The following is a 23,935-nucleotide window of genomic DNA, read 5'->3' on the forward strand; positions in this document are numbered from 1 at the left end:
TCTAAGAAAGTCTTTCTAATATTCCTTCCAGAATACCTGCTTTTCAAGTCTTCATAGCTTAGGTGGGGTAAAGCCCTGAGCCTCAGAGGCGGGGCACGGAGCTGCCAAGAGGAGGGGAGGGTTCTGCTCTTGAACACCCCTGGGGACTTCAGGAAAGGGCTCAGGGTTTGAATCCTGGCTCTGCCACATACTTGCTATGTGCCCCTGAGGAAATTACACCTCTGTAAGCTTCAGCTTCCAGCTTGTGAGGTATTGTTCGTGTAGTGTTACTCCGTGACGGTGTGCACAGTAACCAGGTCAGGGAATACAGGTGGCCCCAACGATGCAGCACTTTGCTTACAAGTCCAAATAATCAGAGGCTTTAGGGAAGTAGCTGGAGGGTGGCCACCTTCCCAGCACTGGAGAACTCACCTTTCTGGGTTAATCCACGAAGGGACCCCCAAGGGGCATCTTGATAAGCCAGGATCATTAGCCAGGAAGGTGTCAGACTGCACTTTCAGAGGAAAGAGCAATTTATATCCATCTTCCTCTAAGGACAGGCTTAACCACTGAGGCTCATATAAGCTGAGAGCCACTGATTCTCTTCCTTGGAATGAAGTGGTGACATGACAGGAGGGACTTCTTTCAGAAGCCCGTGACATGGTTGTGAGCCACACAGATGACTGAGTAACTGTGGTCCCTCCCTCCCCTGGAGACATCTCAACAGAGGAGGGCAGAGCTGCCCGCCCGCCCGACCTGGGCAGGCTCCCTCCTACCTGGAGCAGGAGGACCTTCAGAGGGCCCGTCCCCCTTTAGCTCCACGTCAGCGCAGAAGTCCGGCAGCTGGCCTTAGGGGAGAGCCTGTTCTATTTAGTACGCGCCCCCAAAACACACCACGTAAATGTTAAGCAGAAATCAAGACTATCGGCTGGCAGCGTGCAGGGCAGGGGAGGGATGAGACTAGGCCTCTAACAAGGAAAGGCACGGCACCCAGGTTCTAATTCTTGACTTTAATGCCACATGGGGGTACTGAGGCTCCATGCACCAAAGCGCTGACGGGACACGTAATGAAGGAACACAGGAGAGGTTACACTGTGTACACAAACCCGACACTGTGCGGCAGAAAGACGATGGACCCAGTGACCTCCCACACTCCGGAGGCAACTGCCTGTTCCTCCACCTCCACCAGTCTTTGCTCCCACCCCCCCCCAACCCTCTGCCAACCCTCCCTCTCCCTCATGAACATATGCATACATGTGTTTCTTCCAGAATTCCCAAAAGTGCCTCTCCTACCCCAGTTCCCAACACTCTGGCTTTTGATGAATAAAGCCTCCCTCTTTTTCGGGATAATGGGGCAGGCACCCCCTCATGAAAGAGCCCCAGCAAAATGGTACCCGAGAAAGCTTAATCACTTATAGCAGGGGTGAATATGGACAGAAGGTAGGCAGAAATATGATATTTGAAACTCTGGCATCAAAATGCTCGGTGTGAGTAGTTTTTGTCTTGTTATTATTTGTCTTGACCATTTCAGGATCCAGCCTGGACCAAGATCACACCCCGAGGCTCACCCCACTCTGTGGCTTGCTGATGTTAATCTCCTAGTCCTCCAACGAGCAACCCAGGACAGGAAGACTGTATCACCTGATCAGCCTGAGGCATAAGGCTCAGACAGCTCCCAGACTATCCCAAGCTCCAGGGAGAAAGAATAAAATCTCTCAGAGCAGACTTGACTGCTTTCCACTGATAAGCACTGGACAGCCTGGTGAATTAACCAGAGGCAGACCAAGGCTGGTGACGACTCCTCTACTCTGTCGAGTTAGTGTGTTACCCAAAGAATTCCCCTCAATCCGGGACGGTGTGATGTGTTTCACGGTGGTTTCATTTCAGTCGTCTTAGTTGCCATTAAGTTTTTCATTCTCCATGGATTTTGGCTGGCACTGCATCATGCAGTCCTATCTCCTAAAACTTTCACCTTCTCAACCAGGGAGCAGAGCCCCTGGGAAAAACGGTACCCAAAGTCAAACATAAGGGAAGCTCCAAAAGCAGGCACTTTGGTTTGATCCATGGATGTGATGTACAAAAATGCTAGGAAAACAGTCTTCCTTTCAATCCGAGAGAAGCGCCCATCTTTTGGAGCCCTTCTTCCTGACCCAACCCTTCTTATGTTCTGGGCCTGGCCACTTACAGCTTGAAAGGGGACCCAATTGGGAGAGGACACCTTCTCAGAGATGACCTTTATTTGGAGGCCACTACCACAAACCACCACATCCAAGAACATTTTTTCAGCCTGACCTGGGCTTCTCATCAGACAATGGCTAAACTGGGCCACTGGACTCTCTTACACCACTTAGAAAGAGCTCTAAGCTGGCAGCCAGTGTTCCTGCTCTGCCCCATCTACTGGCCAGAGCCTTGTCTGCCCACGGTGGCACAGAGCACACCACCATGAGGACAACATGGGGGACAGAGAAACAGGGGTGTCTCCAGCAAGAAGCGCAGAGACAGTGTCCTTATCCTGTGTCCCTGTAGCCCCAAGCAAGTCTTCAGGGCCTGATTTTGAGCAAACCTGCATCTGAGTGAACCAGTCACGCCCTGTCTTCTGTGTATGGACTCAAACAACCAAGTGCTGTGATGCTCTGGGCTGGGGTGGGAAAGAGAAGGGGCCGAGGTCAAGGTTGGATCACTGAGAGTACTGGGCTTGATTATCTCTACTCACACTGACTCCTTCCTGAATAGCTTGCCTCAATGTCTGTCAACAAATGAACTTGTATTAGGCGGTAACACCAATCAGAGCAACTTACAGGAAAGGCTTTTCTGTTGGAACAGGGCAGGAGCCATGCTGTTGGGCTAAGGTCCAAGCGGGGACATGGGCTCCAGGAAAGCGACAATCCGTTTGTGGATGGGAACAATGAAGGAACACGTTGTCTCGGAACCTGAGCGACATACTGTACTGTCCCCTCAGATGTCAGGCTGCACGCCTGCTCCACCCACCTCGGAATATGACGTCAGAGTACGAGACTGTGCCCCACAATCTGTTCCCGTACAGGGGCCCAAAGGTCACAGCCCATGAAGGAATTCAGCCAAGGTCCCAGGGCTTGGCCTTCTCTTCCTCAGAAGGATGCAGACGTCGTCAGCGGCCCCTCGCCCTCCTCACCAGTCTGGTCTTATAGGACTGAGACCAATGAGGCTCACGCGAGGAAAATCTCCCTACAAGAACACCCAGCAACAGTCCGGTACAATCACGATTACAGGGAGGAGCCCTTAACGTGGCGCAGGAAGGTCCCGTTCCAGCCACAGGTGCTACAGAGCATTTCCTTCAGCGGATGCAGGGCCACACCTGACTGGCCGCCCCAGGCTGCAGACAGTGCAAGAGGACATGCAGTGGGGGCAGAGCCTTGGGGATGTGTTTCTGTTTGAATGGTGGGGAGTCAAACATAATGGAGGTTTGAGGCTGTCTTCCCACAGCTCCTGGGATTGCTGTGCCTCTCCCTCAACCCCTTCCTTCCTTCCTACCTTCCCCAGAACAGACAGTTTTCTAGAAGGAGAACGTTCACAGGATGAAGCAACAGGGTTCCATCCAGGGAGGTTCACCGCACACTGGATCCTAGCACACGGACTAGCAGCCAAGGAGGTATCCTGAGCCTCTAGAAAGGATGTTACATCTCAAAGACAAGAGAAGGTCTAGACATCTTGCCCGCTCGATTTAGGGAATCTTCGAAAGGAGCCGCTGAAATGTGCATTCCAGCCCTGTGAGAAGACAGCCCTTCAAGCAAGGAAGGTTGGTGGAAGGTAGGAGAAGCCAAGGCCCTGAGGCAGGGCTGTAAACATTGTGCTTTTCTAAGGCCAATCTGGTGCATGGCTTTGGCAACTATGGTTACATCTCCAAAAGGTGGTGAAAAATATGCTTTGGGAGGAGTAGAGTCCATCCACATCCTAAAACGCAGCGTGGGGCTAAGGCTGGGGGAAGAGGGAGAGAAAACGCTCCTTCCTCAGCCAGGGGCTGTGGGGTGGCTACTTGGGTAAATCCCTCATCATGTCCTACGTTCACACTTACACACTGAGCACAGGGAAGGGATGCTTGGACAGCGTGGAGGAAGTGATGATGCCTGCATCAGTTAGGTAACGTGGCTCTATAAAGGGCAGAAACGCTCTTGCAAGGTCAAGAAAGTGACAAAACCTCTCTGGACATCCTGGTCAAGCCCCAGCCAGCTGGACCCCATCAGCCTCAGGCAAAGACTGCCATGCCTTGAGGAAAGGCCAGGTGAGTGCAGGCACCAAGTCCCCGCGGGCCACCAGCCCTGAGCCTGGCCCCGAGGTACAGCCAGGGAGACTGGAGCCACACCTCCATCCGCCAGGTGCTGTGCCTCAGGACCCGGTCCTCACCTCTGTAGGTCTGGGGCTGCCAGGAGCCATGCCAGGGGTCTCGCTCCCAGAGCCCAGGGAAAATGGGCACCCTCCCTGATGGGACTCTGCTCCCTCCCAGGGCTACTCACCACCATGTGATCTTGAACTCATAGATGGGGCGCTTGCAGTAGTAGTGGTTGATGAGGTGCTTGTCACACACCCCGATGCACTGGTGGTCCACGGTGAGGCCCTGGGCTGACAGGTCCGTGACCAGGCAGTGCAGCAGGTCGTAAACGTCAGCCACAGCCTCCCAGGGTCCGAAAGACACGTCTACTTCGCAGTGGTGCTCAAAGAGCTGCCCATCACTCTCGCTCCGCTCGAAGCGCAGGGAGTTGAGAAGCGGACACTCATAGGGGGTGATGGGCATCTCCTCCTTGAAGACACAGACCTTGAGCTTGGCAAAGCGGGCCTTCCGCTGGACAGCACGCAGCCGGGCAATCTCCACGATCCGCTCCAAGTGGTCTATGGGGGTGAACACAGCACCCATCACTGGGACGGGAGTGGGGCAAGGCAGTGTGGGGTCACAGAGAGAGCCCCAGTGACAGCGGGGTCCAAGAAGGAAGAGACGGATCCCTGGGGAAGAGGCTCTGTGGGCCTGGGAAGGGCACAAACTTAAACAGGGATCCAGGCTCTGCACCGCAAAAGGAAAGCAAGGGGATGGGATGGGTATCATCCTTTCAAAATGCGATTTGATAATTCTGCAGGCAACGTGGGCCTGTTTAACCCGAATCGTCCCCGTGTGACTGGGAGGGAGGCAGGAGGCGGGAAGGATGTCCTCTCATCCTGAGTAATAGAGATGCACCATGGACCCACTTGTTTTGGGGGAGACCTCAGCACGGACAGATGCCTTCAGCCCTTCTTCCTCACTCCCCGACTGCCCTGGGCAGTTGACCCCTCACCTTTGTAATAGGGCATGAGTCCCAGAAAGGCCTGGCGCACTTTCTCCCCCTTCAGCGGCTGCATGTTCTCCAGCTGCTCCAGGAGGGGCCCGATGGCATAGTACTGGGCCTCTTTGTACACAGCCCGCACGCGCTCCCGGGGTGGCAGGTCCCCCGAGCGCAGGAAATTCAGCACATCTCTGAGCAGGAAGGAAAGAGGTGGGTGAGAAGGAGCTAACGGACCTGGACAGAGCCACACAGTGGTCAGAACACGGATTCTGGAGCCAGACGGCCAGCTGTGTAGCCTTAAGTAAGTGAACTTAACCCCTCTGTGCCTTGATTTTCTCATCTGTAAAATGGGAGGGGGAATAAGAAAACTATCCCAAAATGTTATGAAGGAGTTAAATAATATATAAAAAGTGCTTTGAAAATTCCTGGCACAGAGCAAGCCCTCTGTGTCAGTAGCTGTCATTACCATTATCGTGATTACTGTAATTACAATTAGTATTAGGTATATCAGGTGTTGTTATTATTAGGCATATACAGGAAAAAATAGAAAGATATGATATCTGGTCCCTTAATATATATATTTTAATTGAAATATTCTTAATATTCAATAAATGTACAAATATTAATTGTACAGTTCAACTCTTTTTTTAATGCATGAATACACCCATACGACCACCACCTAGATCAACATATGGAACACTTCCACTTCCTTAAAGTGTCCTTGTGCCTCTGCCCGGTCAACCCCTACAGAGGCAACCACTCTAACTTTCACTTCTATCAACCAAGATTTGATTTGCCTCTTCTGGGAATGCATGTAAGTGGAATCACACAGGTTGTTCTTCCGTGCCTGGCTTCTTTCCCTCAGCCTGCTGTTTTGAGACTGACCCCTTGCGTGGCCGGTGGCAGTCATTTCCCTCCTTTCATTGCGAAGTAGCATACCACCGTATGGACACAACGCAAATTATTTACCCTCTCTCCTGCTGATGGACATTTGAGTTACTTCCAGTTTGGGGCTCTTATGAGCAAAGCCGTGATAAACATTCCCTGTGAACTGTCTTGTGGACTCAGGCACCAGTCTCCCTGGGGCAAATACCGGGAGCGGGGCTGTTCGGTCACAGGGCGAGTGCACGTTTGACGAGGCGGTTGGTTGAAGCGCCTTACATCCCGCCCCGCAGCGGGTGGGAGCGCTCCGGCTCCCGCGCGTCCTCGCCCCCCCCCCCCCCCATTGCTCCGTAGCTGCAGGGGGAAGATGAAAGCGTAAGCCTAACGCCGGAGCACACCGGGCTCAGGAGCGAATAAAACCACACGCTGTATTTTCTCAAAATAAAAATTCCGCTCTTTTCATTCTCTCTTCAGATTCTTTAGTGCTAAGAATAATCGGACTCACCCCTGGAAGGTGTGGGAAGGGCTTTTTTATAGGAATGGATGTGTGAGTAAACCCCCGGATCAAGCTGTGACCTCACCAGCTAACGGTGAGTGTTGATCTGTGTCAGCCACGGTTCACGCGGCACCCCATTCAATCCTTCCAGCGACATTGCGGGGTAAGTGTTCGCTCACGTCCATTTTATAAACGAGGAAAATGTGGGGCTCGGAGGGATTAAGGAAAACCCTTGCTAAAGGAGCCACAGCAAGCCAGACGCCCAGGTGCAGACACAGGAGACTCCACGCCCACACCCACAGCAGTCCAGACTTCAGTCCAAAGCGCCGCGCCCTGATGGCAACAGGAAACCGCCTCAGGCAGAGGCCCAGGCAGCCTCCACCGTGGGTGCTGGGGGTCGGCGAGCTCACCCGCAGAGAAATGCCCTAAACCCTATTTTATTTTACCCGAATCCTCCAGCACCTTCATCTGCTGCTGATGCATCAAGGCCACCGGGGTCCAGTAGCTGGAGGGTAAATGCCCCAGTACCCTGCTTTCTGCCACGTCCTTGCCTGGCTATGCCGCCCTCCAGCCGTGGCCACCTGGGTGTGGGCACATCAGCCTAGAGCCAAACTGCTCCCCTCCCCAGAACCCCTTCCAAAATTAGTCCTCTAGGATCATCAGCAAACCTCGGGGCGCTCTGGAAAACATGACCCCAGGGCAAGGCCCAGCTCCGAGTGCTGTGGGAGCTGCCAGCTGGGGCCAGCACTTTCCTCCCCCAGACAGCCTGCAAACAAAAATCTTTTTATAGCTCTGCAGAGCGATGTGACACTGTTTTCTCAGCATCGGAGGCAGCTGACAGCCCAATGGGGAAACCCAGATGCTTCAAAGCAAATTATGTGACCAGAGGGTCCTTTCTGAGGATAAAAATGACCCTTCTGTCAGTGTGGGCCATCCTCCTTTGAGGCCAGCACTAAGATGCAGTGGTTGGAGAGTTTCACTGTGTTCAGGTCAAGGACCATGTTAGTTCTCCAGTCATCTCCAAAGTGAGAATGATGGGGCAAGGAGCTTCAGTCGCATGCTCTGAAAGGACCTGGCCAGGGGTCACACCAAGGCTCTCCATTCAATCCACATGACAGGCCTGCAAGGCAGCTGTAATTATTTCTCGTGTCGCAAACACGGAAACTGAAACAAAGTCTTTAAATTGTTTATGTGTAACGTTGTCAGAAGTCCTTTCTTGGGGGTGTTATCTTTCTTCTGAGATTATGTCTTCCCATGTTTTAGTGTTGAAATGATAGTAACAATGGAAAAAAATTTTAAAGACTTTTCTTGAAAAAATTATAGGATGGCACCCCTATAATGGCCCTTCCCTCACCTTTTTTTGTTTTATTTTGTTTGTTGTAAATTACTGAAAGAAGTCTGGGAACAGCTGCCACATACCACCTTCCTCCCTAACGGCAGTGCCGAGCCCCAGAATCTGGATCTGAAGGGCTTCTCCCAGAAGCTGGGTTAGAACAGCCCTGCCTCTAGGTGGGATCACACTTGCTCTATGGGGATGAAAAACTCTGTCTTAACTTGAGTAGGATAAAAGCAGTTTCATCACATCCGGCTAATGTGTGTTACCTGGGATTTCTCTGGCTGTCCTGGCATCTGGGAATGAAACTAAGAATTTTAATCTAATTCACTGCCCACCAGCATGTTATCTCCTCTTCTAGGTATTATTATGGATGATATCAAAATCCCACACCTAAGCCCAGGCCACTCCTTACTAGGACCACAAAGTTGATGGCAGAAGGAGAAACGTACCCGAAGTGCGTGCCGTCCCGGTCGATGAAGTACCGGCCCTCGGCGTCGGTGGGGATGTAATGTCGCCCACTGAACATGGCAGCCAGCATGGTGTCTTCGTAGCGCCGCAGGGTGGACAGGCGTGTGGTGAAGTGAGCCCCTCCGATGTTAAGGGGGACAACCTCAGGAAACTAGAAAAGAATCACCAGAACTTTCGGTCAGGCATGGGGGAAGGAGAGCTGGGGCTGCTCCGTCCACTGTCTTCCTGGGGCCACGCTGTGAACTCAGTCACCCAAGGCAACAACCCAGGAGACTTTCAGAGCATTTCTTTCTCCTCCCTTCCCCCACACTCATCACTTACCAAGTCCTCCCCATCCTCCTCCAGTTGCTCTTAAATCAGGTCTTCCCACCCCAATCCTACTATGTCTGCTCTAGAGTTCAAAGCCTTCATTGTCCTCCTACTTCCTGAATGTACCATTTCAGTGCCCTTGCTCATGCTGTCTTCTCTGTCCAAAATGCTCCTGCCACTCTCCCTCTGTCCATGGAGCAAATGCAATTGCCCCGTACGGTGGTGTGCACTGTTCACTGCACAAGAGCACCTGGGTGAATGCAATTTGCTAGCGCGGCCGTGTGCCCTTCTGCTAATTCACACCAAGGCAGCATATAGGTTAGCAGCACCACTCATTCTAAGAGCTTCTATTCAAGGTCCCCTGCTCTGTGAGCATTTCTGCTCTACTGTCCTTTGCCTGCCCCAAGATAGAGTTAACTAAACACTCCCACCATTTTACTGTCACTGAATCAGCATGCTCCTCTATAAGAGTGCCCAGCACAACAGGCACTTTGTGCTGCTGGTGGTTATCTTCTCTGTCTGCCCACCCTACTAGACCCCACGCATCCCTAGGGCAGGACAGCATCTTGTCCACCCACAGCAGGGCTCATAGATGTTGAATAATTCCAGACATCCACTCCTCACCCTCTGTCCCTCACCACTTCTCTCCTTAATCTGTGGAGTGAGATTAGTCCCAAGGCCAGCTCTGGTTCTGGGAGGAAGGGCAGACTGAGGGACAAGGAATGATGGTATAGATTTGCCCTGAGAAGCTCTAGGTTCTCCCTAAAATGCTCAGGACCTTTTTTTTTTTTTTTTTTTAAATCTCTTTCACTGCTTGTGGTTTTGAAAGAAATGAGGCCAGTTCTCTCTCATTTTCCCACACACCTCCTCCAGATTAACTAAAATTTTATCCCAGGGCATACTTTTCAGCCTTACATCTCTCTGGCTCTGCGAAAGTCTATGTGCATTTATCTAGACAGTCCTTTTCCCCAACTTTCGAATCTTTTGTGAAATAAAGTAGGCTACAAATACACGACATCAAAGTTACCCAGGGCCTGGGACAGTGCCCAGCTCACAGCAAAACCCCAAATATGCATTGAACGAATGAATGAATGAAACAGGTGTTTACAGTTCTGTGAATGTAGGTACTGTTACTCTTCTACATCCAGAGGATAGGAAATGCCTTCTGCTAATTCTATAGCTCCTCTAAAACTATTCTATGTGCATACCAAGGACTCAAGATATTATTTGGGGATAATAATACTTCAGGTTGCAATGTAGTCTGTGGAAGAGCAGGCACCGGAGTCCTGGCCTATAGTCTCTGGGTCCTGTGCTTTTTCCCTCAAACCACACTGTTTCCCCAATGACAGTGCACAAAAAATACCACCCTATGTCTCCAATGGCTTTTTTTTTTTAACTGCAAAGAGTACTTCCAGAGTTTTGCCCATTTTCACAAGTGTCCCATGATGTTTAGAATACAGGCTCCTAACCCCAAGAGGACACCATCAGCTCCCCGAGAGCCTCACCCAGCCCCACTCTGCCCCTCTGGGGCTCAGCCCATTTGCCCAGGACCCCACATGTCACATGCTCCCATGTCTGGCACTACCTTAGTCCCTACCTCCTAGGCTCTGTCTTCAGTGCCCAGCAGGGCCCTCCTCTTTTCCCTTCTCTTGAGGGTCATCTCAGGTGTTCATATGAGAGTGTCACATGTGTTAAGTAAGACCACTGGACGCCCCCGTGTATCACGGCACAGCAGCTAGTGAGGGAAAGCCACGGAGCTGTCAGGTGAGCGTGGCCACATCTATTATCTGTACACAGCCCCTTACCCCACTGTCTGGACAGCTGTAGACTGGGTTTAGGCAACCACTGAGGACCCCTCTTGGACTCTCTAGAAGACACTATCATCTCTCGGGACTCCGAGGACTCCTTCCCACAGCCTACCCTCCCTCCTCCAGTTGGTAAGGATGGGACATAGGGATGGGAGGAAATCAGTCTTGCAGGCACTGAATCCTGGAAGGAGGGGAGTGGGGAGCCAGGTGCCCCCTGGGACAAAGAAGACACACCTGGTGGGTTCAGGCGGCGGGGAGGTGGGGCGGAGGTTGAGAAGGAAGGTCAGAGTTGGATGGACAGGGGACTGCAACTCCTCTGGCGCCGCCCTCGGCCCGACTCCCAACCCCGACCTCAGCGCTGCTCACATCCCAAGGTCAGCTCTGCCTGGCACAGGCTTCTCCCTCTGCGTCCCTTCCCGCGCCCCTCCAACCTCTCCTTCGGTCCGGGTACCTCCTGCGGCAGCAGGGGCAGCGCGTGCCCCGCCTGCGTGGCCGTCGGGGTGGCAGGCTCCAGAAAGTCGTCTTCGGCGTCGGAGCTGGACATGGCACCGTCCGGGCGACGGCTGTCTGGCTCCCGCCCCGTGACTACCACCATCCCTCTGGCTCTGAGCAGTGGGCGCGGCTTTGGGCGGGCGGGAGGGCGGCGGCCGGGGCACTAGCACAGAGCAGCGCCTGGCATGACGCGGCGCGGCCGACGGGAGGGGCGGGGGTGGGGCAGAGAGCGCAGCGAGCGCGGGCCGCAGGGCGGCCGCTCCCTCAGCGCCGACGGTCTAGCGGACCACCCGGCGGACCGCAGGGCCACCCGCCTGACCCTGCCGCCTCCCGCTATTGGCCGAGCCCCTGCTAGCTCCACTCCTGATTGGCAGGAAGCTTGCCCAATCCCAGAGCAGGCTGTGCGTTCAGCCCGCACCTGAGTGGCCACTGGGAGCCGGGCCTGTTGGCCTGCCCTGCTCTGATTGGTCCTCTGGCCAGCGGGCGCGCCCTCCCCAGCAGCTAACACTAGCTCGGCGCGCGGGGCGCGCGCGAGGCCACTGCCTCTAAGCCGGGCCTTCTTGTTCGCTCTAAGGGTGGGTCCCGCATCCAGGTCGACATCTAGAAACTTGAGAGGGGAGAGGGCTCACGACTCAGTCGTTCGTTCGTCTCCAGGGCAACGGGTCCTGTGCATCCTTGGGCGTCGAAGGCCAGGGAAATCCGGGAGGACCAGGTCACCTCAATGGAGATCCTGGGCATCGTTTCCTGGAGGATGTGGAGGGAGGACGGCTGAGGTCACTGGGGTTGTAGGAGAGAAAGGGCAGCACTGCGATAGGTGCTAGTGCTCCTCTAGCCACAAGGGCAAAACCTGCGTTTCCAGTCTGCTGGTTGACTCAGGCCGCAGTCCGAAAAAGAAAACTCAAAATAGAGGCAGTTGAATTCAATTGAGAATGACAGTGACTCCCACCCTCTACGTGTCAGTTCTTAACCTGGAGACACAGATGGAAACAGGCCCTACCCAAAGAAGCTCACAGGCTGCCCAGACAGAGTCCAGCTTGATCAGACACCTCTATCTGCAGCCTGGGATGCTGTGTCCCCTGGTACGGCTGGGTCAGCTCAGGGACTCTCCTAGGGATCAAGGCTTTTTAGTTCTTTCAAACCATTTTTACACCCAGTTCCTCATTTGATTCTTACATCTTTGTAACAGAGAAGGAAAATGAGGTCTAGATGATTAGAACAGCTTCAGGGAGGTCAGCAATGAGCTCGAGTCACAGCACTTACTCTGTTGGAGCAATCACACTCCCAGCTGTAGGAGTCTCCAAGATCAGTGTTTTCTTCAAATTATTTAGTTGCATCAAAGTCACTGGAGGGGGAGCTTGTTAAAATACAGATTGCCAGTCCCACTGCCAGAGAATCTGATTTGGTGCGTCTGGGATTAAAGCCTGTGAACTTGTATTCCTAACAAACTCCCAGGTAATTCTAATGTGGCAGGTCCCTGAGTCACATTTTGAGTAGCATTTCCCTAAAGAAGCCCCCAACGCTATCTTATCCATCACTACCTGCTCCAGCCTTTCTCAACAATATCTATGGCAAAATTTCCTCTTTCTATCCTTATGGATATTTAGCTGTACTAGAAACTGCAACCAAAGCTGGCTTAAATAACAGGAGAATTTTATTATCTTACATAACAAGAAGTCTGAGGAGATCCTGGGTTGGTTCATTAAGTAACAGAACAAGGAGTTACATGGACCAGTTTCCTTCCATCTATCCATTCTGCCCGGTGGCCTCTCCTCCAAGAATCCATATGAGGAAACTGGAGAGCTAAGGGCTCTCAGGTGGCAGTTATTCCAACACCTGAAAGCAAAGCTGTGTAAAGAGAATGGGAAGATAACCTGAGAGGCTCAGGAAGTAGGAAAACCCATATGCAATCCATGTTACGTTACTGAGTTTTCATCTTTCATTTTGGCTGAGGATGTCCTTCAAGAGTATAGTTTCCCAGTTGGTTCTGTTTACTCTGTTGGCGGGGGTGGGGAGGTGGGGGAGTCCAAGGTCAGCTGCCTGGAATGAAGACTTGGAATGAGGGTAGGAAGTGGCTGGAGCAGGCTTTCTGGGAAAGCAGGGCAGTTTGCTGGCTGCAGCTCTCCCCACCCTGCAGTGAAATGACTTCCAGGCCAGTTCACATGAGGGCGGTTGGGAAGGATCAGGGAGCCTTTGAGGGAGAAGTGGATAGCACCTGCCAGCACAGAGGTGGGGGCTGCTCTCAGAACACTGGCACTTATAGCCCTGGGATTACTTTTCCTCCAAGAGCCCACCAAACAAATAGTCCTACAGGCACTGAGTCCTGAGAGTAGTCAATTGGATTCCATGCTCCACACCTCACCAAAGAAAAGAACTTTTGAAAGGCAACAGATCTCCAAAGCGCTGATTCAGCTACTGAATTTCTCTCTCAATTCTAACTTATTGAATAAATAATTTAACAACAATAAAGGAAGTGAAAACGGGAACGAAATCATCCATCGCCTTCTCCACACTACCTTCTCTCAGTTTTTATTTTGATTTAAACAGTTTAGACATATAAACAATTATAGACAATAACAGTTGAAAATCCATGTACTCACCTCCCAGCTCATGAAATACAAAATTACAAACACAGTTATACCTCCCAAATCTCACTCCCCTCCCTCCTAAATACACTGTGTATCATTCCATGTATGTTTTCTTTTTAGTTGAGATATATGATATAAAAAAGTGCAAAATCATATATGTACAGCTTGAAGAATAATTATACAGGAGATAGATACCCATATAACCACCACTCAAGCAAGAAATAGAACATTGCCAGCTCCCACCTGCTCCAAATCCTCCTCTCTGATGAAGACAACCTCCATTCTCCTGAAGTCACCACTCTCCTCACTTTTCGGGCAGTCATTTCCTTGTCTTCCAAGCTTAACCACCCCTGTCTAAATCTTTAAGCTATGCAGTTTAATTTTAGCTGTTTTTTTTTTTTTGTTTGTTTAAATGAATGGAATATTTTCCAGGCCACTGTTGATGAGTGTTTAATTATGCCGCTGTGTTGTGCTATGACCAGCAGGGCTGCTGTGAAACTGTACTTTTATGTCTCATGCTGCTCTGAACATTTTACATCAGATCGTGTCATTCCCTCATTGAAAGCTCTTCAGGGGCATCCTTGTTTCAGAAAGAGGTGAGAGGAAAACTTGGTTCCGAGTGAGGTGAGGGGAAAATGGGCAGCAAGGAAAACAGTCAAGTGCAGTTACACTGTGAAGGAGATTTGCTAGCACCCAGAGCTCTTCTACCTCCCAAGTTCTAATTCTAATGTATCAGTCTTTGATCACTAGATTTGAACCTTCCATCTCTTTCCTCAAGCCTGGTTTCCATGATTTTCTATTTCCCTTCTCCTCCCGACCTTTTCTCTCTGTTATCTCATCACTTGACTTTATTTTTTCCCATCCTACCAAGATGTGTCCATTTATTATTTTTCTTCTTCTTTTCTTTTCTTTTTTTGTGTTTTTTTTTATTTATTTTTTCATTTTTTACACTTTTTTCTCATTTAAAAAAGTATCCATTTAAACAACTCTAGGAAATTTCTACATATGTGTGACCTCTGTACACAACCAATAACCTCAGATTAACCCATCAGCCTTCTGTGCTCTCCCCCTGAGTAAGAGCCACCACCATGTGAACTGCTTACCACTCCAAACCCATCATTAACTCACAGTGCCACTGGGGCATCCGTCCACGTGATTCTTCAAGACAGCTCTCTTTTCTTTTTTTGCTCTTAAAAAAAACTGATAAAATTGACATAGAGCATATTAGTTTCAGGTATACAACATAATGATTTGATATTTGCTTATATTGCAAAATGATGACCACAGTAAATCTAGTTAACATCCAAGTCAGCTCTTAACTATTTCCAATCTCACCATTCTTTTCAAGACCCCTCCTCACTCCAGGAAATCCCTCTTCCTTCCAGCAAACAGTAATTTGGGTTCCACTGCAGAGAGAAGGGGAGGCCATCAGGCATGAAGACCTCCCATAACTGCCCATCACCTACAGATTAACTCTGATCTAATCTCTCTTTCCCTCCAGCTTTGGAGAAATTTCTCTTCTCTGGGTTTGAGGCTAAGTCTTCCAATAAGGCTCTTTCTTGCTTTTCCAGGATTGTTCTTGTTCCATCAGTTAACCCTTCTCTCTCCTGAATTTTCAGTCTCTCCCTCTATATTGTTTCCTTTGCTGTAGCCCATTTTATGTGCCAGTTTCTCCCACCTTCTTTCTCCGTCCCTTTGTAGACAATATCCTCCCAAGAATAGTCTGCACTTGCTTCTTCCACGTCCTTATCCCCATTGCAAGTTGGACTTCTGAACCGTCACATCACTGAGACTGCTCTCTCCAAGATGAGAGTGGCCTCCTAATTGCCAAGCCCAGCGATTTGTCCTTCTAGAACTCTCCAAAGCATGCCACTGTTGACCAGTTTCTCTCTCTTAAAACCCCTTCCTCCTTTGAATTGCATGACTGTCTTCCTGGCTCTCCTTTTCTCTCCATCTTGTTTCCATCACCTCTGCAGGCCCTACTCCCCTTCTCATCTCTTCGAAGGTGTTAGATCCCAGAATTAGTCCTTGACTTGCTTTTTTTCTATTCTACATACACTCTCAAGCAATTCCATCTACTTCCATGGTTTCAACCACCATTTACCTATTAAAGACTCCCAAATGTAAAATTTCCAACCCAGCCTTTTCTCTTGAATGTCAAATCCTTATCCTCCATAAAGCTGACTAGTTGCCATTTCTTAACTAGGTGTCCCCCAGGGCACCTTAAACTTAACATATCCAAAACCTAACTCACTGTCTTCCTAGCAAATGTTTCTGTCCTCCTTTCTTTCCCCTAATCCTCTCAGTTCCTTGTTCCGCATCCATGGGACACAAAGGGAGAAATACTACGATTGAGAAAATGGACTGAAAATAACTTACATCTAGAATTCGATGAAAATAGTATTTTATTAATTTGGTTTGAGGGTCCGCAGTTGTCCTACCAACTATTATGTACTGCTTTCTCATCCCTTAAGTCTCTAAGTGAGCTCTTGTTCCAGTCACCTCTGGAAGCATTATGGTCAAATCCCACTGGTGGGTGGGTGAGGATCTTGGGACCACATCCCCAGGTCTCCCTCCCACCACACTCCCAGTTTGTATGGCATTTCCACTGTTCTATCAGTTCAGTTTAAGCACTTCACAGTTTAAATATCTATTGCTCAATATGATTCCATCAAGTGGAAAAAGACTTTAGCTGGATAGAGTCCCCTGCACCCTGTCTCCTACCATCCCAAACTCTTGGAACTTCTCCACTGTTCCATAGCCTTTCTCCCCCAGGCAACCCCACCCACTTAGAAACTGCCTTGGATTTGGGGTTGGGGGTGGCCTCCTTCTCTGAGGCAGTGAAAGGATATCAGAGCAAAACAATTTGCCATTTGGGAGCTTCCTCACTCTGATATTTGTCCTGACATTTGTTTGGAATGGCCAGCTAAGGGTACTTTGGGTTGGCTAGAAACACTAAGGCATAGTGAAACATTAAAATATCCTAAGGCAATATAAGATTAAAATAATCCATGAGAGTAAGTGTCTGAAAACTTTTTCTGTGATGGGCCAGAGAGTAAATATTTTCAGCTTAGCAGGCCACACAGTTTGTCTCTTCTCAACTCTGCTGCTGTTGAGGGAAAGCAGCCATAGATGGAACATAAATGATGTTATGGGTTATACATAAGTTACGTCATAAGACATAAACAGGGGGAGGGGATAGCTCAAATGGTAGAGCGCATGATTAACATGCACGAGGGCCTGTGTTCAATCTCCAGTACCTCCACTGAAAAATAAATAAATGAATAAATAAATAGACCTAATGACCTCTCTTCTCCCCCAAAATAAAAAATTTTAAATTAAAAAAAAAAAACCCAGACATACACTGTGTGGCCAGATTTGGCTCAATGGCTGTAGAATACCAACCCCTGCTCGAGAGAAATAGGTCAATCCTGACCACATTGTGATCTTTTCAAAGGTGCTCTGTCTAAATGTCGTAATAGCTGACACCTGGCTTCATTTCTAATTCAAGTCTCAGTTACTGACTTGTGAAGAACAACCAATAGCCAAGTCTTCAGATTATTCACATTACTAATTTTTCATCAAAAGAATTGGCTAGCTAAGGAGACTGATTGAAAAATGAATGAACTGAAAGTCAGTGTTAAGCCCAACTAGGTGGGTAACCTTGGTGAGTCACAGCACTACTCTAGACCCCAGATTTTATCTGTATGATTAGGAGGTTCAACCGCTTGATTTCTTTCTTTAAAAAGACTTCCATTTTTTTTTCTGTTTTACAAAAAGTGATTCATGCTAATTGTAGCACATTTAGAAAATAGAATTAAGCAGAAAGAAAATGAGAATCCCACATCTCCACCACAAAGAGATGACACTGTTAACATCTTGGCACGTGTCTTTTCTGTTGATTATCAATTCAGCAATTCTGTTTAGTTTTCCATGTATCCTTTAAATATTAAAAGTGAGATCGTACAAAACAGCTTTGTGATCTCAAATTTTCTCTTAATATAACACGAACATTCTTCTGTGTTATGAAATATTTTTCTACAGTATCCTATTAGCTGAAAAGTATCCTATTATCTGGATGTACCATAATTCACTTGAATAATCCCCCTTTTGTTAGTTTTTTTCCAATTCTTTGTTTCTATAAACTTCATTGCAACAGACATTTTTGTAGAGAAAGCTTTGCACTCATTTATGAATTTCCATTATTTCTTTCAACGTGAAAACTTTCCCATACATTCAGCTGTCATTCCATCTTTGACCAACAGAGGGCATTTTAGGCTTTCCTTCTCCATAGAGCCATTTCTACAGTGTATAACAAAAATAGTGATTTTATTGTGAAAATGATTCAATTTCTGGCCTTCAGTAATAATTAACAAATTCCAAAGGGAGAATCAAAGTCATTTTTTTAAGGTCTAACCAGAATACTCCCCTGCAACCTCGTCCCCACCGCCCCTGCCAAAAGAAACCTCTAATAATGAGCTGCTTTGTTACGATTTAAACCCAAAATGAATAGAGATGATCTCTTTTGCCCAATTCAGAATAACTAAGAAAGTGCTTTGCTTTATGCAAAGACCGCAAGTCCTGCAGAAGACTGGTTTGGATAGTGACAAACAAGCAGGGAAATGGAACTCGATGCTGGAAATACTGACCTTGCCAGAGAAAAGCCCAGACAGCCCCAGGATCTGTAGCTCCCTGGAAAAACAAATCTGAGGGCAACGCTGAATGAAGTCATGCCTAGACTATTACTCACCTATCACCTACCAGCCAGGCTGTGGTAGGTAATGTTATAGGTTTTGTTAGGTAGAGCTTGAAATAATTGTTTGATGTGCATTTTTCTTGATTTTCACCAAGACCGTAAATTTCCAAGGGCAGCAATCTGCCTGTCCTTCTTGACACACCCGGTCATACCTAGCAAATTACCAAGTACAAAGGAGGAACTTAAATAGCTGTCACTCAGTGCTAATGACAAGCTTCTATTCTAGTATAAAGATGATTACTGAGAGGCAAAGTGGCGGTGAAGGGTGTAGACTTGGAGTCAGGTGGTCTGTATTTGTAACCTGACTCCATCACTTACTAGCTGGTAATACTAGTTAAGTTAGTATTACTTCCTGAGCCAGTGTTTGTAAAATGTAGGTAGTAATGATACCTACCTCAGAGGGTGATTTTGAGATTTAAGAGTTTAAACATGTAAACTCAGGCATAGAGCCTGGACCTATGTTACTAGAATGATTACTTGACAAAGTGACTAAGGTTTTTCTCTCATTTTTAAATTCTGTGATTCTTCATGGATGATGATCTCTCTAAGCTCCTCCTGCAGCCCCTGAGGACACCAGCCTTCCCCTGGCCCCCCTCCCCAGGGTCACCCGCTGTCTGTAGACATGGCTATGCAGGCCCTGGGAAGCTGATAGTCACAGGCCACAGGCCTACCTTGGTCCCTAACCCAGCTACTTTTAAACTTTTACTCCAGCCATCTTTCATGTGTTCAACAGTTCCATTTGATTCCATCAAATCACAACATTTCACAGATAGTCATCTTTGTAGAGGTGTTCTAAGATGTCACATGGAACAGAAAGGCTTTGCTTCACAGGGCTCAAAAGAAAAGTGCTCAGACCAGAAAGAAATAAGGAATGTCAACAGGATGGAGATACCTCAGCATCTGCTGCTTCTGGCCAGGTTCTCTCCACATCAGCCATCTTGTGTGGAGGTTTTCTGCCCCTTCCTGTTCCAATACGCTCCCAAGCACAACAGTGGAGTCTCCAGGTGTAGGGAATAAAACCCTTCTGTTCCTAGGGGCCAGGATTAGTCAGGCTGGGTTATAGTTTAAAAATGTCCTCTCCTCCCATTCTGATAGGCTCTGAAGGGGTATGTGACCAACACAGGAAATAAGCAAAAACAAAAACAATTATGTTATGCTGAAGCTGATTTTTATTGCTATCTGGAGGTTGGAGCAGTAACAGGAAATGGGACTTAAGACAGCTGAGCCCTTAATGGGGCTGGGACTTCCCAGGTAGAGGGGAGAGGGATTGGGTTTCTGGGCATCTGGAAGAAGCGGAAAGTAAAGGGAGTATAAGGAGACAGGGAGGAAGTGTACTGTTCACAAGGGAGTAGTGAGGCCATCTCCTGGAGGCAGAGTTTAATGTGTGAGGCAATAGAGAATCAAAGAAAGTTTTTGAACAAAGGAGCGACTTAAGACACAGCGCTGAACAAAGGACTGATCTGGCAGCAGTACTTACTTTCAACTGAAGGGGACAGGCCTCCGGGAGGGCGGTGGAAAGAGGGACATTAGGGTCAGGCTTGCTCCTAGATACCAGGTTCCCACCGTGGCATGGGTTGAGGGGCACTGCGTAAGTGACTTGACCTGGCTGAGCCTCTGTTTCCTCACCTGAAAATGATGTACTAGAGGTTTCCGGGAGGATTAATCATTTATCAAATCTTTTACTAGGTTCCTACAATGTGCCATGTTGCTAGGTGTCAGGGGTACAAAAACGGAAAAGAAAAGATAGTTTCTGTCCTCCAGGAACTCGCTAACTATGTAAGAGAGAGACAATTTTTTTAAAAAGTCAAGAAATATTAAAAACTGCAACATGTGACAGGGTGATAATGTGAGTAAGGTAGGCAGCAGGGGCATCTACCTTTTAGTTCAAGGTGTGAGGGAAAGTCCTTCTGAGGAAGTAGTTTATTGAGAACAGAGAATTGAGAAGGAGGCTGTCCAGCAAAGAGCAAAGGGCAGAACACTCCAGGGAGAGGAGTAACATGTGGAGAGGCAGGAAAGGCTTTGTGTGCTCCAGGAAATGCAACAGTCTATTATCGTAAGAGTCTGAAGGGTCTAGTGACCGATGGTGATGTTTTAGGTCAGGGTGGGGGCAGTGGAGCTGACGGGAAGTAGACAGATTCGAGAAGTATTTTGAAGGTATCATCTATAACAATGGCTTCCAGAAAAAAGTTGGAAACAGTAACTTCTTTGTTTTTAAAAACAGAATATAAGCATGAAATAGAACAGGATTCTGACACAAAATGATGGCAGCAAGTCTCTCTGAAATAAATTACAGCAAAAATTTCACTGAGAAATGATGATGTATAGAGAGGAATAGCTAAAATGGCCAACTGGAGAAACTTTGGTTTATCAAATGATCATCTGATAAGGTCCTACTGCTTCTCTGAAATCACAGAAATGGAAGCATGGGCTACCAGAGTGCTTCACATTTAAGGCTTTTATTTTGAAAAATAAAATACAAAAGTCATCAAGTTGTAAATGTATGTGGTAATTCCTCAACTTCTCAGAAACAATACAATGAACTATTTAAATAATTAAGGTATTTAATAGTATCCACATCAATACATTTAAACAGGTACAAGTGTTCTACAAAACATTAGAACATGTACGGACAACCTATTCCAAGGTGAAACTGCCCACTTTTGCTTACATGATGCCATTTTAAAACCCTCCCCTTGAAAACAAAGTTTGGAATCTGGTAAGAAAAGATGAGGACCAGAGCAGTTTTAACAGAAAGCACACATCCCCTCTGGGCTCCTTATCCACGGGGCTGTGCATGTAATTAGGTTCAAGAGCGCTGGACTCGGGAAGCAGGCCACTCAGGAAGGTCGGAATGTGTGCTGACATCCCACCCTCTCAGTGGGGGGAGACTGGCAAATGACAGGAGACGCGGGCCATGGTACACACATCCATTCATCTCAGCAGGGGACAGCCAGACCTAGAAATTTCTCTGCCGTTGAAAAGGCAGCAGCAGTCTTCCCTAGAGCAAACAAACAGAATGTCGTTACAGGTGTGGAGTCGCAGTTTGTTCTCCCCGGCACGACACGCCTCCTTTCCAGTGGTGGGCCTGGCAGGAGCCATGCAGATGGGCAGGGGGCTGGACAATTATGAGAACAGCTGCCTCAGAAGGGCTACGGGAGAGGCACAGTCTCCCTCAGTCTGCGGTGGTTTTAGAGCCTGCCGGTAGCTTCAACGTGCAGAACAAGCAGATGACAGCCAAAGCAAGTGCTGCTCCTGCCCGTTTTGAGATGACTGCAACTGTCATTTGCAGCTGAAGCTACTGCAGGGGCACTGATAGAGACGTCAAAGGTCCGGGGGTCAAACGTGCGGACTCTTTATATGAGAAAGTGGATATTGAGGTTCCGTACAGGAAGCTTTAGAAAACACAGTGACTGTTGTTCATAGACCAAAGGGATCCAAAAGACTACTATTTAGCTTGAGATGCTCTGATGTCTTCCCAGCTGCTCCTGAGTCTTTCTCTCCTTGAACGTGGGCACCTGCAGGCCTCACAAGCAAAGAAGAAACACTGCTGCGGACGCAACACAAGGCTGGAGTCAACTGGCACTGCATTCTGTAAACAGCTGGTCCATGATGAATCCCTGTATGTATGTTTCAAGGAGGGAATTTATCTATACTTTTGAAAGTATTATGAATAAACAAAACTATCCAAGGCCTCATAACTGCTATTATACATGTGTGCCCACAGAGTATAAGTTTACGTTTAGCATTTACTCCTTAACAAAAAGGCAATCATAAATCCTGAAACCTATTAATATTATTAGCTCCCTGCTATCCATGATTTTGACATGGTATAGCAGTGCTCACGTGCTTTTTCAATCTATAAGCCACTAACACACGGCAAGTCATAAAAATCTTATTCAAAACAAATTATGCAATCTCAGTTTTCCCATCAGTAGAACAGGAATAATACCACCTACTTGCCACAGTGGTTTGAAATTTGAATGAAATCATATATATATGAATAATATATGTAGTTATCACAGATGTTATATAATACGTCATACATCATTTATATATTATATATGCTTTATATATATATAATGCTTGGTATTTGATGCCTGATATGGAGTACACAATCAATATATGGTTATTATATAAAATGAAAATAGAACAGCAGATAAAAATATTTTAAAAATCATATTTTAAAGAAAGCTTTTCAAGTTCCAAATGATCTAAGGCAACCACATTATTCAGAGCAAAACACAACCTTAAGAAAGTGTGGGAGAGGGATATGAGGTCTGCACATCCATGCCAGGAGGTCTAGGTTCTGAACCAGCTTTGCCACTAATTGGGTGGTATCCCTGGACATGTACCTGATATGACTCAGATATAAAGGGGTCTTGGAGACAGAGAAGATGGCGGAGTAGAAGGACGCTCGCAGGTCACCCTCTTCCACAAATACACCAAGACCCACATCTACAGACCCACTCAGCCAACCAGAGCACCTGTGGAACTGCGACAGAACATCGCCCTCTTCAAAAGATAAAGACGCCAAAAATCTGGTAGGAGAAAAGGAAAAAAGAAAGAAAAGGCAAAGCAGCGCGGGACGGGTCCCGCGGGGAGGGAGCGGCAAAGGAGGACTGGCGCTCGCTCACTGGGTCTCCCCTTTCCAACTGAGAGGCCAGTGGGACGGAGGGGGAGCCTCCGAGGCTCGGATCTGTACAGAGCAGCCCTGACTAACAGAACTAAGTTAAACGGGCACAGAGCATCCCCCCGACACCCAGCCTGAGACGCGGGCTGGCAGCGGCGGGCAGGGCCAGGCTGCACAAGCCGGGCGGAGGACGGAAGTGGCTGCACGGAGGCAGCCCCGGGGGAACGCAAGGGGCTGCGCGCCGTGGCTGTGGGTGCACAGGGCAGAACAACCTGGGCCCTCCATAAAACAGCAAGGTTGACGTGCTCTCGGGGGAAGGGTGCACACCCCCATCTCTGAAAACCCGCGGAAAGTTTTCGGGGGAAGAGAGGCAGGGCTCAGGCACAGCCGCCATATCCTCTGCGCTGAGCACTCAGGCGGGGGCGGGGGCGAAACCTGCATCCGCACCGAAGGGCTTAGCAGCCTCAAAGGCCAGACTGAGACTGGCCTGCAGCCCAGGGCAGATAGGATCCTTCCATCCTCGTCCCTCAGAGAACTTGCTCCACAAAGACAAACAAGGAGCTGGGTTTTGGCTCGGAGCAGGGACAGGGCTGTCCCTCGGTCTTCCCCGAGCCCACCTGCGGAGCGCCGACCAGGGCGGAGCGCGCAGCCGCACAGAGCGGAACTACCGGCGGTGCAGGTAGAGGGAGAGCGGCCCCCCCGCCTTTCGGGCAGGAACACAGCCCCTGACCGAGGTGCTGGGAGGGGGCAGGACCCGCCCTCCTACCTGGCCAGTCTGCAACATCTGACTGCAGCATCCGGAGGGCAGCGACCCGCCCGCCCACAGCAGAGAGCTGCACCTGACCCAGTGTTAGGAGGAGGCGCGATCGGCTTGCCGACAGGTGCTGGGAGCAGCACAGAAGAGGG

General features: G+C 48.7%; 2 protein-coding genes across 11 annotated transcripts in view; both read right to left on the bottom strand.

Moving 5' to 3' along the window:
* Positions 1-974: 974 nt before the first annotated feature.
* On the bottom strand, positions 975-11,394 carry KCTD7 (potassium channel tetramerization domain containing 7). Its single transcript, XM_032460348.1, has 5 exons — positions 11,018-11,394; positions 8,431-8,600; positions 5,280-5,458; positions 4,470-4,842; positions 975-3,723 (listed from the first exon to the last, which is right to left on the bottom strand). The coding sequence occupies exons 1-5, from the start codon at positions 11,159-11,161 to the stop codon at positions 3,633-3,635; spliced, it is 957 nt and encodes a 318-aa protein (XP_032316239.1). The 5' UTR covers positions 11,162-11,394; the 3' UTR covers positions 975-3,632.
* A 9,442-nt stretch (positions 11,395-20,836) lies between these two features.
* TPST1 (tyrosylprotein sulfotransferase 1) overlaps positions 20,837-23,935 on the bottom strand; it is a 122,514-nt gene continuing 119,415 nt past the window's right edge. For 8 of the 10 annotated variants that reach the window (XR_004312670.1, XM_032460353.1, XM_032460352.1 and 5 more), the window contains one exon: positions 20,837-21,397. The gene's annotated coding sequence lies outside the window, so the exon portion shown is untranslated. Of the gene's footprint in view, positions 22,017-23,935 lie in introns of all 10 variants that reach the window. The other 2 variants (XR_004312669.1, XM_032460356.1) reach the window with 1 other exon arrangement.

The sequence above is a fragment of the Camelus ferus genome, chromosome 18 (genome assembly GCF_009834535.1).
Source record: "Camelus ferus isolate YT-003-E chromosome 18, BCGSAC_Cfer_1.0, whole genome shotgun sequence".
Taxonomy (NCBI): Eukaryota; Metazoa; Chordata; class Mammalia; order Artiodactyla; family Camelidae; genus Camelus; species Camelus ferus.